Below are 17,735 nucleotides of genomic sequence, written 5' to 3' on the forward strand. Positions count from 1 at the left end.
ACCAAAAAAAAAAAAAACATCCAGAGATTAACTGATTATTGAAATGCCATTTGGTGTTGCAGATGTGGGTGGTTTGAATATGGGAAAGACTAGACAAATCGTTAGTGGGAATGTACAGATGAGGTAGATAGGTTTTTCCCCCTCCCCTTTCGTATGCTATATTATTATTATTAGCCATATGGTGCAAGGAAGCCTGAGGCTTATGCTGCACCACCCAAAAAAAAAATTTCTGAATTACCCTGAGAGAGAGAGAGAGAAAATAAGAGTCAGAAGTAGAAGGGAAGGGAATCATCAAGAAAGAGAAGAATGATGATATCCAGCTCAAGACCCTGGGTGTGTCAGGCCCATACTTACCAGATGTGAGCCCCTGCGGAAGAAAAAGCTTGATTCTTTGAATCACTTGCCACTATATACGGATATTATAATACTATACTCTTATGTCCTAATGGTGTATATTTTATATGAATGATGACATAATTTTCTTTTTGGAACATTGCTTTTTACTTTAATCAAGGCAACTCATGTCAATGTCCCTCCACTGTTGCATTTTTAGTAAACCTAGTTTGCTCTATGTACATAAATCTATTGCTTTATGTTCAGCAATTTTCTATAGTTATTAAAAACATGAGACTTCTGCCCTAAATTTAAATCAGTGCTGAATTTAACAAAAAAAAAAAACAAAATTCCTACTTCGCTGCAAAGGAATTCACGAATACTGGAACGAAGAACTTTACGTCCATCTGCTTTTCTTGAATATGGTGTCAATCCTGCACCCTTTAGCTGTATTTCCCACCTTTGGCCCACTTGATTTAGCACTTCTCCTAAATACCTAAAAAGAAAGCCACTTACTACTTAATTTTTGAAAATTAATTTATGAATAAGTGTTTAATCAGATATTGCATCAAAAATCTTTTTCAAACCAACGTGTGACCAGTTTAGTCTGTTCTTTTTTATATTTTTATCTCAATTTTAAAATTCTAAATAATTGTTCAAGCCAAGATAGCAGACATTATTATTTATTAATTGTTTTTGTTTAGTTTTAATACATTTTATTTTTCTGTTCATACTTCATGCAATGATGTGTCAATTTGCAACGATCCACAGAGTATGCTTCTCTGTGTTACGGTCTACGTGACAAGTTAATTATTAAAACACGTAAATAGTGCTCTACTTTATAGTTTAAAATTATATGCTGATACTCATTACACTGCTGCAACTTACACAGAAACTTACAGTATCTGCTCTCTAGACTTCGTTGATTTATATACTTTTCTCAACCTTTTTTTTTTTTTTTTCCATTTTGCGGGTTAATTTCAATTTTTTAAGGAATTTTTTTTAAGTGTTAGCACATCATAATGTAAACAACTAGTGAAACGTACATTGCAGCTCCATCTCCTAGTTGACCAGCGAAATAACCAAACTGATGTCCACAATAGCAATGCGCTGCAGTTTCGGAGCCTGGTAAACGTTTATTGCCTGAAAAGTACTGCACGAAATCTTCCTTTTCCACTTCTCTCTCATTCAAATCTAACAATTCTAGCGCAGACTTCGAATAAGCAACAAGAACTGGATTCAGTAGTGGTGTTGGCACAACTCTCGAAAAACATGCTCCAGACACAGTCCTGGTATAATTTTCCTGAACAGGATCTATCGGCAACTTTCGCAATGCTAAGTTAACAAATTTTAAAGTTTCGAGGGTTCTCATTGCTGGAATAATTCTGAAACGATTTCCAAGGTAATTTACAGTTGTTAACTGGAAATTGTTCATCAACCTCTTGATTTCGAGCACAAGGAAATTGGAAGGGCAGTCTTGACGACTAAACGTGAAACTACGTGACTTACCTTTGCCCACAGAACAGTAACATACTTCTCTGTGAATAGTAAGATACAGAGTGAACACTCTCATAAGCGAAAATGTTATTTTTTTTACATGCTAAAACGCATAGAAAGTGGCGGTGCCCGTATGGGTCGAGATTCAGTATCGAGTACAGCCAATGAGAACGGCTCAGCCGGTTCCACCCAGTGGGCGGGGTCAACATAACGTCTAGACGAACACAACTGACACGGGTGCCACGAAGTACGTGTCACCTTGTTCCGCACCTGTTACTTTGTGGTGTTTTGATATCACGTGGTTGCGGTTTAATCATCGGTCTTAATTATATTCGTAATTAAAAAAAAAATCATACTTATCCGAATTTAAAGGTGAAATTAAACTAGTGGGTGAGGGGTCAACCCCCCCCCGCTGAATCGGGGTTTGGTAGCGGTAGCCCCCTGAAAAAAAAAATAATAATAAAAATTATTTTTTTTTAAAAAAATAAAGTACCTTAACTCTGTGATTGGCTGATTACGATTGGGTAATCACATTTTGGTCAGTTCTTCATTTGTCCGGGTGCCTGTTGCTTGCTGCCGTGAAATCTCCTTTGTCACAGGTATTTTTCACAGGAAACGGGCAAACACTTACAAAATCGAGGGAACATAGAGTGCTATTAAACGGCAACTCTCATTAAGCAAAGTAAATGATCAGTTCGACTCCTACCTCGAAGAGTATATGTGGTGAAGGAAACATTCCGGCAGCAGCGATTTAACTATGGAATTTTTAAAAGCTCTGAGCTTAGCATATAAACCTGAAACGAGGATTGAACGAGGACACCCGACCGATGAGGTGAGTGGTTTTTCATTGTCTCAGTTCAATCTGATTGTTTTTCATCCCTTAAATTAACTTTCCTTTTTCAGCCTTTCTCACTGTTAATGCTCGTAAAATAGCATAGAAAAACGTGCATTTTTATGTTTTTCATAGAAACGTTTTTGCTTGTTTCCTAAAATTTCCCCTAAAATTACCTTTTCTTTTTCTTCTTTTCAGCCTTTCTCATTGTTAATGCTCGTAAAATAGCATAGAAATAGCATAGAAAAACGTGCATTTCTGTTTTGTAAAATTTCCCCTCTATTTACACTTAAATTACCTTTTCTTTTTCAGCTCCAATGTTATGGGGACGGGGAAATAGCGGAGTTTAGGCCGCAGCAGCCGCCACTAAAAATTTAAAAAAAAAGGAAGCATTTATCAGTTCACTTGCAAACCAAAAAAGAAGCATTTATGTGTTCACTGGAATCAGAAATTATCGTTGTTAATGCTCCCGAAATAGTGTACTTATGTACGGGCGAGAAGAATCAGTTATTGCATTTCGTGTGAATTTTTGTTTCTTGTTTTTTTTATAAATTGCTTTTTCTTCATTTGTTTCCAGCCGCCATATTTGTTGCTGTGCCAAGTGCCGTCGGCGTGTCATTTCAAATCCACCGGGCGAGGAGAGGAGAGGGAACGCAGTGAGTGGGCGGGATCACAACCTGTCAATCATTGGTTTTCCCCCTCCTCTCCTCGCCGCCAATTTTGGTGGCTGTACCCAGTATTGAATCTTTACCGCTACCGCCCCCAAACCCCCGTCTATGTGGGGGCTCCCCCCCGGAATTATTCAGCTGAGAACAATACCAATAAACAATAGTTCATTTTTTTAATTTTTCGGTTTAGTATTGGGTTTCGTAACCCAGAAATTTTACAAAACAGAAATGCACGCTTTTCTATGCTATTTTACTTGCATTAACAATGAGAAAGGCTGAAAAGGTAATTTTAGGGCAAATAGAACGAAGAACAGCAACGGCAAATCAACATTTGAAAAAAACATGGTTGAGATTCAGTTGCGGGTACAGCCAATGAGAATGAAGAGAATGAAGGCAGACGGCTCCACCCAGTGGGCGGAGTCAATTACGTCCTCAAGATCACAACTGACACCGGTGCCACGAAGTGCGTGTCACCCGTGTCACAGTGCGTGGCACGCGATATTGATATCACGTTTTGATGTCACGTGGTTGCGGTTTAATCATCGTAATTAATCACGTGGTTTAATCATCGTTATTAAAAAGAAAAAATTAAAAAAAAAAAATAATACTTAAACGGCTGAATAATCCCGGGGGTGTGGGGGCTGGAGCCCCCACATTGACGGGGGTCTGGGGGCAGAGCCCTCAGAAAAAAAAAAATTAAATTAATTCGAAATGCGAAAAAATTAAATTTAATTCGAAATACTTAATCGGCTGAATAATCCCGGGGGTGTGGGGGCTGAGCCCCCACATTGACGGGGGTCTGGGGGCAGAGCCCCCAGAAAAAAAAAATTAAATTTAATTTGAAATGTCGGCTGATGAAAGTGACGTGGCCACTTTCCTCCTCTTCTGAGCCTTCTAATTGGCTGATTAGTAATTCCTAATTCCCCCCATTTCTGTGGTTCCTCGTGATTTTATTTCTAGTTCAGCCACGTTGGGTGCAGCTGTGATTTGTAGTTCAGCCACGTTGGGTGCAGCTGTGATTTGTAGTGCTGCCACGTTGAGTGCAGGTGTGAATTCCTTTGTTTTAGGTATGTATTAGGTATGTTTTAGGTATGTTTTTGAAAGCTGTTTCTGTGTTATACAAGCCCGCCACTCAGGATTGAAAGAAGCATTTTCACCGATCAGGTGAGTGGTTTTCTTTGTTTTTTTAGCTTTTCTGATGATGTGCATCCCAAATTTTCATTGTTAATGCTGGTGAAATCGGATAGTAAACAACCTTTTTTTTTGAAAAAAATTTTCATGAAAATCTTCAAATTTTGATTGTTAATGCTGGTGAAATCGGATAGTAAACAACCTTTTTTTTAAAAAAAATCATCATAACCATTTCTGTTGTTCACGTGCATCCGCAATTCTCGTTGTTAATTAATGCTCGCGAAATACTCTTTTTTGCAATTCCCTGGCGAATTTTACGTTGTGCTGTATTACCTGCGGTCGAGAAAACGGTTAGTTTTCTGAAATTCAAATGTCACGTGACATTTCGCGAACTCGTAGAAACGTGTATTTTTGTATGTGGATTTTTCTGATTTTCGCTTTTATCCTTTGTTTTCAGCTTTCACTTTCGTTGCTGTGCCACGTGCCATCTGCGTGTCACTTCGCCTCCGCCGGGCGAGGAGAGGAGGGGGAACGCAGTGAGTGGGTGGAGTCAAAACCCGTCAATCACTGCTTTTCCCCTTCCTTTCCTCGTCGCCATTTTGGTTGGCCGTACCCTATATTGAATCTTTACCAAAAACATAAATGCATGTTTTTCTAGGCTAGTTTATGAGCATTTTTTTTTTTTTATTTCGTATGATGTGATCAATACACGAAGGAACCAGTTTTTTCTTGCTTCCTTCATGTATCGTGGCCGGGATATCCAACCAACCGGTTGGTTCGGCACCATCGTGATATCCAGCCCGAGGCGAGAATCGAACCCGCGACCTTTAGGTTGCTAGGCAGGCACCTTACCTACCGGGCTAGCCCGGTCGACTTATGAGGAAGACTGAAAACAAGAAAAAAAAAACATAATTTGAGGGGAAATTTTACAAAACAAACAAAAATGCACGTTTTTCTAGGAAAAACATAAATGCACGTTTTTCTATGCTATTTTACGAGCATTAAAAATGAGAAAGGCTGAAAAGGTAATTTTAGGGGAAATTTTACGAAACAAACAAAAATGCACGTTTTTCTAGGAAAAACATAAATGCACGTTTTTCTATGCTATTTTACGAGCATTAAAAATGAGAAAGGCTGAAAAATAAAAGGTACTTTTAGGGGAACTTTTACGAAGCAAACAAAAATGCACGTTTTTCTATGCTATTTCTATGAAAAACAATCAGTTTGAACTGAGACAAAGAAAAACCACTCACCTCATCGGTCGGGTGTCCTCGTTCAATCCTGGATTTCAGATTTATACACTAAGCTCACAACTTTTAAAAATTCCATAGTTAAATCGCTGCTGCCGGAATGTTTCCTTCGCCACATATACTCTTCGAGGTAGGAGTCGAACTGATCATTTACTTTGCTGTGACAAAGGAGATTTCATGGCAGCAAGCAACAGGCACCCGCACAAATGAAAAACTGACCAAAATGTGATTACGCAATCGTAATCAGTCAATCACAGAGTTAAGTTCCTTTATTTTTTAAAAAAAAATTATTTTTATTATTTTTTTACTTTTTTTTTCTGGGGCTATACCCCCGTCTATGTGGAGGCTCCAACCCTCACACCCCCGGAATTATTCAGCTGAGAAGAATACCAATAAACGATAGCTAATTTTTTTTTTATTTTTCGTTTTCGTATTGGGTTTCGTAACCCAGAAAAATCTCGCAACCACGTGATATCAAAACACCACAAGGAACCAGTGCGGCACAAGGTGTTTCGTGTTTCCAGTGCCGTTAGGCACGTGGCACGCAGTGCGTGTTCTTCCGTGCTGCATCCGTCTCTTAAGGAGATCACGTGACGATAGGCGGAATCAACACCCGTCAATCACGGCTGTATCGCTAGCTGTCTGGAAGGGTACCCGTTTCTGAATCTCTGCCCTTTTTTGTTTTGTACAATAATTAATTATGAATATGTTATACAAAGGGTACTAGGAAAGTTTTGCAATATGACGCAACAATGAATCACAGGAAGCTGCTTGTTGCTGCATGTTGAGACATGTTCATACGTGCATAGTAGCCGCCGCGCCAAGTCGATGGGCTCAGTTATTCATTAGTAGTGAGAGTGTAAAGTGCTTGCGATGGCATAGTGGTCACGAAATGAGATAAGGACAGTTTTGCGGTATAATTTCGTGCGTGGTTTAACCATAGACCAGTGCTTAGAAGAAATGACTCTTGCACTAGATGATGATTGTCCACATCGTACAACGATATTCAAGTGGTATAGAGAATTCCAAAGGGGAAATTTCACTCTGGAGGATTCTGAGAGGCCGGGAAGGCCACGAACGTCAGTTACGGAGGAAAACGTTACTGCTGTGAGGAAAATGCTTGACGAAAACAGGCGAGTGACCTACCAACAGATAGAGGATACTTTGGGCCTAAATGCAATAGCAATTCGTTCGATTCTGCAAGATCATTTGCACGTGAAGAAACTTTGTTCTCTCTGGGTGCCGCATCAACTGACTGAAGAGCAGATGACACGACGTGTGACTTGGTGCCGGGAGATGTTAAAAAAGTTTGATAAGGGACGATCTCGGTATGTGAACAACATCGCGACAGGTGACGAGACTTGGCTGTACTATTACGATCTGCCGACCAAGGCTCAAAACAAAGTTTGGGTCTTTGATGATGACGACACACCCGTAATTGTCAGAAAATCCCGATCTGTAAAGAAGAAAATGAAAGCTGTATTTTTCAAATCGAGTGGAATTGTGGAACGTGTCGTTTTGGACACGCAGAAGACAGTCACAGCTAAGTGGTATACTGAACAATGCCTGCCTAAAGTCATTGGATCTATGAAGAACCTGCGGCCAAGGTCAAGAATGGACACCTGGTACCTCCATCACGAAAATGCTCCAGCTCACCGCGCCAAAGCCTGCACCGAATATTTGACCACGACAGGACTGAAACTTCTCGAGCACCCTCCCTACAGACCAGACCTTGCTCCCTGCGACTTTGCACTGTTCCCGCATGTGAAAATGAAGATAAAAGGGAGGCGGTTTTCCAGTGATGAGGACCTTCTACGAGCTTGGGACAACGAGTGTGCTTTACTCCCTAGTGAAACTTGGCAGAACTGGTTTAAAGATTGGTTTCGGAGGATGGAGAGGTGTATTGAATGTAGAGGAAATTACTTTGAAAAAATTAAATAAACAAAGCTGTATTGCAAAACTTTCCTAGTACAATTTGTATTAATAATAGGTGATTCGATGTATTGCCGATTGCAATAACAAAACTGTAGAAATTTCTCCACGAACTCTTCGCAACGTTCTGGCCTGTTTCTAAGGGGTCAATCCTGGGGTAAAATTCAATATCGGGTACAGCCACCAAAAATGGCGGCGAGGAGAGGAGGGGGAAAACCAATGATTGACAGGTTGTGACCCCGCCCACTCACTGCGTTCCCTCTCCTCTCCTCGCCCCATGGATTTGAAATGACACGCGGACGGCACTTGGCACAGCAACAAATATGGCGGCTGGAAACAAATGAAGAAAAAGCAATTTTTAAAAAAAACAAGAAACAAAAATTCACACGAAATGCAATAACTGATTCTTCTCGCCCGTACATAAGTAGACTATTTCGCGAGCATTAACAACGATAATTTCTGATGCCAGTGAACACATAAATGCTTCTTTTTTGTTTTGCAAGTGAACCGATAAATGCTTCATTTTTTTTTTAATTTTTGGTGGCGGCTGCTGCGGCCTAAACTCCGCTATTTCCCCGTCCCCATAACATTGGAGCTGAAAAAGAAAAGGTAATTTAAGTGTAAATAGAGGGGAAATTTTACAAAACAGAAATGCACGTTTTTCTATGCTATTTCTATGCTATTTTACGAGCATTAGCAATGAGAAAGGCTGAAAAGAAGAAAAAGAAAAGGTAATTTTAGGGGAAATTTTAGGAAACAAGCAAAAACGTTTCTATGAACAACATAAATGCAAGTTTTTCTATGCTATTTTACGAGCATTAACAGTGAGAAAGGCTGAAAAAGAAAAGTTAATTTAAGGGATGAAAAACAATCAGATTGAACTGAGACAATGAAAAACCACTCACCTCATCGTTCAGGTGTTCTCGTTCAATCCTCGGTTTCAGGTTCATATGCTAAGCTCAGAGCTTTTAAAAATTCCATAGTTAAATCGCTGCTGCCGGAATGTTTCCTTCACCACATATACTCTTCGAGGTAGGAGTCGAACATGAGAGTTGCCGTTTAATAGCACTCTATGTTCCCTCGATTTTGTAAGTGTTTGCCCGTTTCCTGTGAAAAATACCTGTGACAAAGGAGATTTCACGGCAGCAAGCAACAGGCACCCGGACAAATCAAGAACTGACCAAAATGTGATTATCCAATCGTAATCAGCCAATCACAGAGTCAAGTTACTTTATTTTTTTTTTTTTAAATAATTTTTATTATTATTTTTTTTTTCAGGGGGCTCATCATCATCATCAGCCATTTTCAATCCACTGCAGGATGAAGGCCTCTCCAGCAACTTTCCAGTTCCTTCTGTTTTGAGCACTGGCCATCCATTTACTACTCAAAAACTCATGAATTTCATCTATCCATCTCCGCCTTTGTCTTCCAGGTTTTCTTCTAGCTCCTCTTGGGTACCATTCTGTTATTTTCTTAGTCCATCTGTCATCATCATGTCTTCGAGCTATGTGTCCTGCCCAAGACCATTTAGTTCTTTAGTTTTGATAAGAATGTCCTTTACTTGAGTTTGCTGCCTAATCCATGTGTTTCTCTTCTTATCTAACAGTCTGATTCCCAATATAATTCGTTCCATTCTTCGCTGTGTAGTTCTTAGCTTCTCTTCCATTCTTTTGGTGAGTGCCCAAGTTTCACTTCCATAAGTCATGGTGGGGAGTGTACACTGGTTCATTATTTTACGTTTCACACAAACTGGGATATTGCTCTTCAGTATGTGACTATATTTCCTGAATGTTATCATTCCAAAATTTATTCTTCTCTTGACTTCCAGCCATTTATCATTATTACAGCTAATGACTTGTCCCAGATAAGTATATGACTCCACCTTTTCAATTACTGCTCCTTCAATCATTATTTCCCTTTCCGTGGAATACTTATTCATCATTACTTTTGTTTTAGCCATATTCATCTTTAGTCCAAAATCCTTACTAACTGTGCATAACTGATTAAGATTTTCCTCTAATTCTTTGGGATCGTGGGTTATGACCACAATGTCATCTGCAAATCGTAAATGGTTTAGGTACTCTCCGTTCACATTGACTCCTTTCTGCGACCAGTCTGATCTTCTGAAAGCTTCCTCAAGGGCAGCAGTAAACAGCTTCGGAGATATTGTGTCTCCTTGTCGAACTCCTTTCTCAATTTTAAATTTGCTACTGTCTTTGTCTAGTCTAATAAAGGATGTAGCACTCTCATATATTTTCTTCAAAATCATAATATATGGAGTATCTATGCCTTGTCTTTCCAGTGCTCGGAACATTGCCCTTTGCTGTATGGAGTCAAACGCCTTTTCATAATCCACAAACGCCAGGCATAATGGTGTTTTATATTCATTTGCTTTCTCCATTAGCTGTAATATTAAGTGAAGGTGATCCATAGTTGAGAATCGTGTCCTAAAGCCAGCTTGCTCTTTCGGTTGATTCTCATCAAGTATTCTTTCTAATCTGTTAGTATTGACCCTTGTGAACAACTTGTAGATATGAGATAACAAGCTAATTGGTCTATAATTTCCAATTTCTGATTTATCTCCTTTCTTATGCAGCAAAACTATGATTGCATTATTCCACTGCTTAGCCATCACACCTTTTCTAATGCACTTTGTGAAGAGCCTTGCCAGTTTTTGTGTTATGTCTCTTCCTCCCAATTTTAACAACTCTACAGTAACTTCATCTTCCCCTGGGGCTTTCCGATTCTTCATTTTCTTCAATGCATGCTCTACCTAATCAGGAAGAATATCGGGTATGTCGTATGTGTTGCTACTTTGCAATCCATCTTCCCCACTGCTGGTATCATTCCCTCGCTCCTTGTATAATTCTCTATAGTAGTCTTCTGCTATTGGAATTATGCCTTCTCTGCTGTTTATAAGTACACCATCGCTATTCTTCAGTTTCAGTATCATTTGTCTTTCGGTATTACTGCTCATGGCTGCTGATTTAAATCCTTTGTTTTCCCTTAATGCTTGTTCTACTTTTCTTGTGTTAAATCTTCTTATGTCCTCTCTGAGTCTCTTTCTAATGGCTTTGCATAACTCAGTATACTCAATTTTCTCCCTGTCAGTGTTTTTCTTGCTCTTCATTTGTCGTCTTTGGTTCATCATGACAAGTGTTTCTTGGCTAATTTTTTCTTCTTTGGATTTGTGTTTCGCTATAGGTTTCTTGGGCTTTATCACTTTCAGAAAGTTGTAATATTCCTCGTCGATATCTTGGTACTGAGCAGTCTGCAGAAGCTCAAACTTGTTCTTAAGTTCCAGTACATACTGCTTTTTCTCCTCCTCTGTTATTTCAAAGACTTTTGTATTATTTACACGAGTCAGTTTTTTCCTTTCCTTTCCTACATCTATATCAAGTGTACATCTTACCATTCTGTGATCACTTCCAACATTTACCTTATTCAGGACGGTAACATCATTCACAATATATCTTCTGTTAGTGAGGATGAAGTCGATTTCATTAGTTGTTAATCCATTTGGACTCTTCCATGTCCACTTTCTGTTAACCCTTTTCTTGAACAAAGTGTTCATTACTGACATTCCTTGAGATTCTGCAAATTCCACAAGTCTTTCACCTCTTTTATTTCTTTCACCAATTCCAAATTTTCCTATAGTTCCTCTTTCTGCGCTGTTTTGCCTTTTTCCAACCTTAGCATTGAAGTCCCCCATAATAATAGTGTAGTGGGTTTTCTGCTCACCTAGAAGACTCTCAATTTCGGTGTACATTTCTTCAACCTCTTCATCATCATGGCTTGATGTTGGTGCATAAATCATTATAATCTTTAGCTTGTACCTCTTAGAAATCTTGAATATTAGTCTTGACACCCTTGGTGATGTACTTTTGAATTCCAAAATGTTGTTTTTAAAATCTTTATGGACCAGAAACCCAACTCCACCTTCACTCCTTTCACTGTTTCCATTGGTGTACAGCAGATTTCCACTTGATAAACTTATAAGTGATTCATTTCTTCTTCTTGTTTCAGCCAAACCGATGATATTCCAATTCACATTTTCTAATTCCTTTTCCAGCTCTAATATCCTGTCTTCACCGATGAGTGATCGTACGTTATAACAGGCCAAGTTCAATTTCCGTGCATGGCAGCCTGGTCGTACCCAGAATTCTTAGGACCCTCTGCTTCCACTCTGATCCTCTCGCTGCCGTAAGAGGGAGAGTGAAAGCTGCTGGGGACTGAGGGCCATTTGTATTGTTGTGCTCTCATTGCTGGAGGGTTTGGTCTTTTCCTCTTCACGCTGACCAGGCATCTTGAAGAGAACCACTCTACACGTTCGTTGCCACCTAAGTGACGTAACAGGGCTTACCATCGAGAAGGTGTGCATGAGTGGATTTTAGGGAGGCAGACCAACCGGACTTCTCCTAAATCTTCTGTAACAGAGAGATATTGGATCCATCAGTGTTTTAGGCTGAGTGTCTGATAACACACAGGATACCTGTTCCCCTCTAAGCCCCCAAACCCCGTTTCAGCGTGGGGTTCGACCCCCTCACCCACTAGTTTAACTTCACCTTTAAATTCGGATAAGTATGATTTTTTTTTAATTACGAATGTAATTAAGACCGATGATTAAACCGCAACCACGTGATATTAAAACACCACAAAGTAACAGGTGCGGCACGAGGTGACACGTACTTCGTGGCACCCGTGTTGACTCCGCCCACTGGGTGGAGCCGGCTGAGCCGTTCTCATTGGCTGTATCCGATAAAGAATCTCGACCGCGGTAGCCCCCAGAAAAAAAAAAATTAAAAAATAAAAAAATTAATTTTTGAAAAAAATTAAAGTAACTTAACTCTGTGATTGGCTGATTACGCAATCGTAATCAGCAAAAAAAACAAGCATTTATATCTTCACTGGCTTTAAAAATTATCGTTGTTAATGGTCGCGAAATAGATATGTACGGGCGAGAAGAATCAGTGATTGCATTTCGTGTAAATTTTTGTTTCTTGGTTTTTTAAAAATTGCTTTTTCTTCATTTGTTTTCAGCCGTCATATTTGTTGCTGTGCCAAGTGCCGTCCGCGAGTCATTTCAAATCCACCGGGCAAGGAGAGAAGGGGGATACACAGTGAGTGGGCGGAGTCACAACCCGCCAATCATTGCTTTCGCCTTCCGCTCCTCGCCGCCGTTTTGAAAGGGATACCCGTTACTGAATCTCTGAACGATTTCAGAAAAGTAAGGAATTTCATTCATTTTAGAACGAAAATCTTTGATTTTGCCAGTTTTGACACTAAGCCCATCTTAAATAATACTCAAGTATTTCGATTATAAAACGCATTAAACGTTTAATATAGCTTATTTAGAGGTATATTAACATATTATCACCAAGTTTTCAGCAGAAATTAATTTAAAAAAGAAACTGATTTCCCATTGTCTCCTATGGGAATCCTCCCTATGCTTTACTATGGGAGTCAAATGACATGTCGATTAACTTCTTTCATATGAACGAATTCTATCAAAACGAGGTCCGTCACACTATATCTGCGTGAATTAAGTGAACTACACCCTGTTTTTAAAGAAAGCCCAGAAATTAAATTAGTTTTTCCAAAAAAAATCACCCCTATGCATTACTATGGGAATCTGACCCCATGTGGAATATCTTTTTTAGTGTCAGGAATTTGGATAAAAACGAAGTGTTTCCCAGTATATCTACGTGAATAAAGTAAATATGCCAAGTTTGGTAAAGAAAAATCTGTAATTAAATGAGTTTTTCCAGAATAATTCACCCCTATGCTTTTCTAGGGGAATCCTCCCAATGCTTTACTATGGGAGCCAAATGCCATGTCGATTAACTTATTTCATATGAACGAATTCGATAAAAAACGAGGTCCGTCACACTATATCTGCGTGAATTAAGTAAACTACACCCTTTTTTTAAAGAAAGAGTAGGAATTAAATGAGTTTTTACAGAAAAAATCATCCCATTGCATTACTATGTGAATCTTACCCCATGTGGAATATTTTTTTTCATTTCCAGGAATTTCCATAAAATGATGTGATTTCTATTAAATCTTGGTTAGATACGTTAACTGGCTAATTTTTGTAGAGAAATAATGGAAATTAAGTGAGTTGTTGAGGAAAAGAATTATCTTCCATGCTTCCACGTGATACACTCAGAAAAGTAAGGAATTTCATACATTTTAGAACGAAAATCTTTGATTTTGCCAGTTTTGACACTAAACCCATCTTAAATAATACTCAAGGATTTCGATTATAAAACTGATTAAACGATATAGCTTATTTATAGGTATATTAACATATTATCATCAAGTTTTCAGCAGAAATTAATTTTAAAAAGAAACGGATTTCTCATTGTCTACTATGGGAATCCTACGAATGCTTTACTATGGGAGTCAAATGCCCTATCGATAAACTTATTTCATATGAACGAATTAGATAATAACGAGGTCCGTCACACTATATCTGCGTAAGTGCAGTAAACTACACCCTTTTTTAAAATAAAGACGAGAAATTAAATTAGTTTTTCCAAAAAAATCACCCCTATGCAATACTATGCGAATCTGACCCCATGTGGAATATCTTTTTTTATTTTCAGGAATTTCCGTAAAACGTTGTGTTTTCTATTAAATCTTGGTTAGGTACGTTAAGTGGCTAATTTTTGTAGAGAAATAATGGAAATTAAGTGAGTTGTTGAGGAAAGAATTATCTTCCATGCTTCCACGTAATACACAAAACGACTTCAGAAAAGTTCGGAATTTCATGCATTTTAGAAAGAAAATCTTTGATTTTGCCTGTTTTGACACTAAACCTATCTTAAATAATACTCAAGGATTTCGATTATAAAACTGATTAAACGTGTAATATAGCTTATTTATAGGTATATTAACATATTTTCATCAAGGTTTCAGCAGAAATTAATTTTAAAAAGAAACGGATTTCTCATTGACTTGTGGGGGTGGGGTTTTATATATATTTATTATTATTTTTTTTGTTTATATTATTACTATAGTATTTATTATTATTTATATTCTTAAAAATCCCCACTTTGCATCTGACTTGTTATCTCACAGAAGAATTCCGGTTCTGTGGGAGTACCTATATTAGTGCACTCCTCCTTTGGATTTTTTGCTGTGTGTTCAGAAATGACCAAACACTATTTGCATTAAGTTAGATACAATTAGTTTATTATACATAATTACAAATAAAAGATCAAGCAATTCATTACACATTATTCACTTCATATATAGGTACATGGCATGGATTACGTTCCTGGTCATTAGGCTCTCCTATCATCAACTTCTTAATATTCGGCAATTAACACATTCCTACGATCAGTTTCACCTAACTCTTTCTTAAATATAATTGAAATTTTTTATTTAGTAATCATACTTATCTAGCACAATCCTACATCCTTCTTCATGGTTAACAAAATTCTTCTTCTGGAATTTAATGTCCACTTTACATTATTCTATTCTATCCTCACCCTAACACATTAAAATTACATGTTAATGAAATATACATTAGTTTATTTATTTCTTCATCCTCTCAGGTAAATTCCAGCATTTAGCGAGTAATTTCTCTACTTCAGTGACATTATATAAGTTACATACAACTGTACCTGCTCTATAGGCTAACCCGTCCAAAATTATTACTTTCCCTCCATTAATTGATCAGTAAATAGACCACACCTGTAAACAATCCTTCATTAAACTATTTCTATGATATTTCCTTGCTTATCTATACAACATGCATTGAATTAACTGTATGTTTCCCTAAATCTCACTTAATATTTATCTAATCTTCCCTGCAGTCCTTTGCAATTACATAGAGGTATATTCGTTGTTTAACCACTTACTTCTGGGGATTTGGATCCTACCGCTAATACAATGTTTGGCCTGTGACTTTCTGCTCTGCATCGGGTCCTCCATTGGTTTGGGAACGTTCTTCCCCGATTCCGGAATGCTAACTTCAGCCAGGGACACTATTCGCTTTGCCGATCATCCTGGTGTCGTATCGTTCTTTGCTGTGCCGGATCATTCAGTAGGAGTCGCTTCCCAACACTTTATTTCTACAGGACGGTACGGTGTTCTTCCGTAAGCATTATCTCGCTGTCCTCCTTTCAAATATATCTCTCGGTGGACGCCTTCGGACTTCTAATTTCCATCTCAAGAAAGTTCCCTTTACAATAACTTAGCTATACTTTACTAACACTATCAGAACTTAGTCAACTCACCATAACTGGTTCTACTGGTGGATTACTTCCGGGGACTGTTTACCGAGCCTACCTCCGAAAAAAAACTTTAATCATACGTCCGAAAAAAAACTTTCATCACTCCTTCTAAAACATACCTCTCCGAAAAAAACTTCATCATCCCTTAATCGCGCGCTCTTGCCTTTTTATTTCCCAAATTTTCGTAACGCCCCTCCTTTCCTCAACCAATCATTTCTATCGGACCTTCATCATCTCCATTCTCATTTGCCTATTCCACTTGACAGGACGGTCGAGCTCCTTCCGGTGTAGAAAGAACTTCCGTTTTCCAGAGAATTCAAGATCCTTCTAGAAATGACCAGAAATTTCTGGAGCTCGGAACCCATCTGGAAAACATCTGCGTTCATTTAGGGGATTCGTCCCGCCACGGCCACTCTGTTTGCAGTAAACAAGAACGCAACCCGCTGGTACCCCTATTGTCATCTCTGGAACAATCCGTCCCTTGCCATTCTATCAGTTGACCCCCCACTGTTCCGTCTTGCTGTCTTCGCTTGCTGATTCAGGTGTGGACACTGATTCAAAACTCTTTCTAATGTTTATTTCCACGGTATATTTGCTTTTACATTAACTATAGACTGCACTTAATTAAATTCCATTACCGTGAGACCCACTATCTTAAACAATATTTGTGACTTTAAGTGTTTTCTTGTAAGGTTTACAATATCACTCTATCTAGCATTCTATCATTAATTATATAGACATTTAATTTAATTTGTAAGACATTGTGTCTTACAGTCTCCTATGGAAATCCTCCCAATGCTTTACTATGGGAGTCAAATGCCATATCGATAAACTTATTTCATATGAACGGATTCGATAAAAACGAGGTCCGTCACATTATATCTGCGTAAATGCAGTAAACTACACACGTTTTTTAAAATAAAGACGAGAAATTATAAATTATATGAGGTTTTCCTAATAAATCACCCCTATGCAATACTATGGAAATCGGACCCCATGTGGAATATCTTTTTTAATTTGAGGGATTTCGATAAAATCGAAGTGTTTCCCAGTATACCTACGAGAATAAAGTAAATTTGCCAAGTTTGGTAAAGAACAAACTGTAATTAAGTGAGTTTTTCCAGAATAATTCACCCCTTTGCTTTTCTATTGGAATCCTCCCAATGCTTTACAATGGAAGCCAAATGACATGTTGATTAACTTATTTCATATGAAGGAATTCGATAAAAACGAGGTCCGGTCCTTCACACTATATCTGCGTGAATTACGTAAACTACACCCTTTTTTTAAAGAAAGACCAGAAATTAAATGAGTTTTTCCACAAAAAATCACCCCATTGCATTACTATGGGAATCTGACCCCATGAGGAATATCTTTTTTAATTTCAGGGATTTCGATGAAAACGATGTGTTTTCTATTAAATCTTGGTTAGATACATTAACTGGCTAATATTTGTAGAGATATAATGGAAATTAAGGGAGTTGTTGAGAAAAGAATTATCTTCGATGCTTCCCTGTAATGCACAAAACGCTTCAGAAGAGTAAGGAATTTCACTCATTTTAGAAAGAAAACCTTTGATTTTGCCAGTTTTGACACTAAACCCATGTTAAATAATACTTAAGGATTTCGATTATAAAACTGATTAAACGTTTAATATAGCTTATTTAGAGGTTTACGTTTATTATGGCTTATTTATAATATGTTAATATACATATTATCACCAAGTTTTCAGCAGAAATTAATTTTAAAAAAGAAACTGATTTCCCATTGTCTCCTATGCGAATCCTCCCTATGCTTTACAATGGGAGTCAAATGACATGTCGATAAACTAATTTCATATGAACGAATT

The 17,735-nt window shown here is 38.1% G+C and overlaps 1 protein-coding gene across 1 annotated transcript in view; it reads right to left on the bottom strand.

The window, feature by feature from the left end:
- LOC150088278 (protein adenylyltransferase SelO, mitochondrial-like) overlaps positions 1–1,839 on the bottom strand; it is a 471,795-nt gene extending 469,956 nt beyond the window's left edge. Inside the window, exons 1-2 of the mRNA XM_090370666.1 lie at positions 1,380–1,839; positions 691–829 (exon numbers count right to left, since the gene is read on the bottom strand). Of these exons, the coding sequence (XP_090226792.1) occupies positions 691–829; positions 1,380–1,768 (528 nt within the window). The 5' untranslated portion in view covers positions 1,769–1,839. The remainder of the gene's footprint in view (positions 1–690; positions 830–1,379) is intronic.
- Positions 1,840–17,735: the final 15,896 nt, after the last annotated feature.

This window comes from Mastigoproctus giganteus, chromosome 3, assembly GCF_048544385.1.
Source record: "Mastigoproctus giganteus isolate SK-2022 chromosome 3, ASM4854438v1, whole genome shotgun sequence".
Taxonomy (NCBI): domain Eukaryota; kingdom Metazoa; phylum Arthropoda; class Arachnida; order Uropygi; family Thelyphonidae; genus Mastigoproctus; species Mastigoproctus giganteus.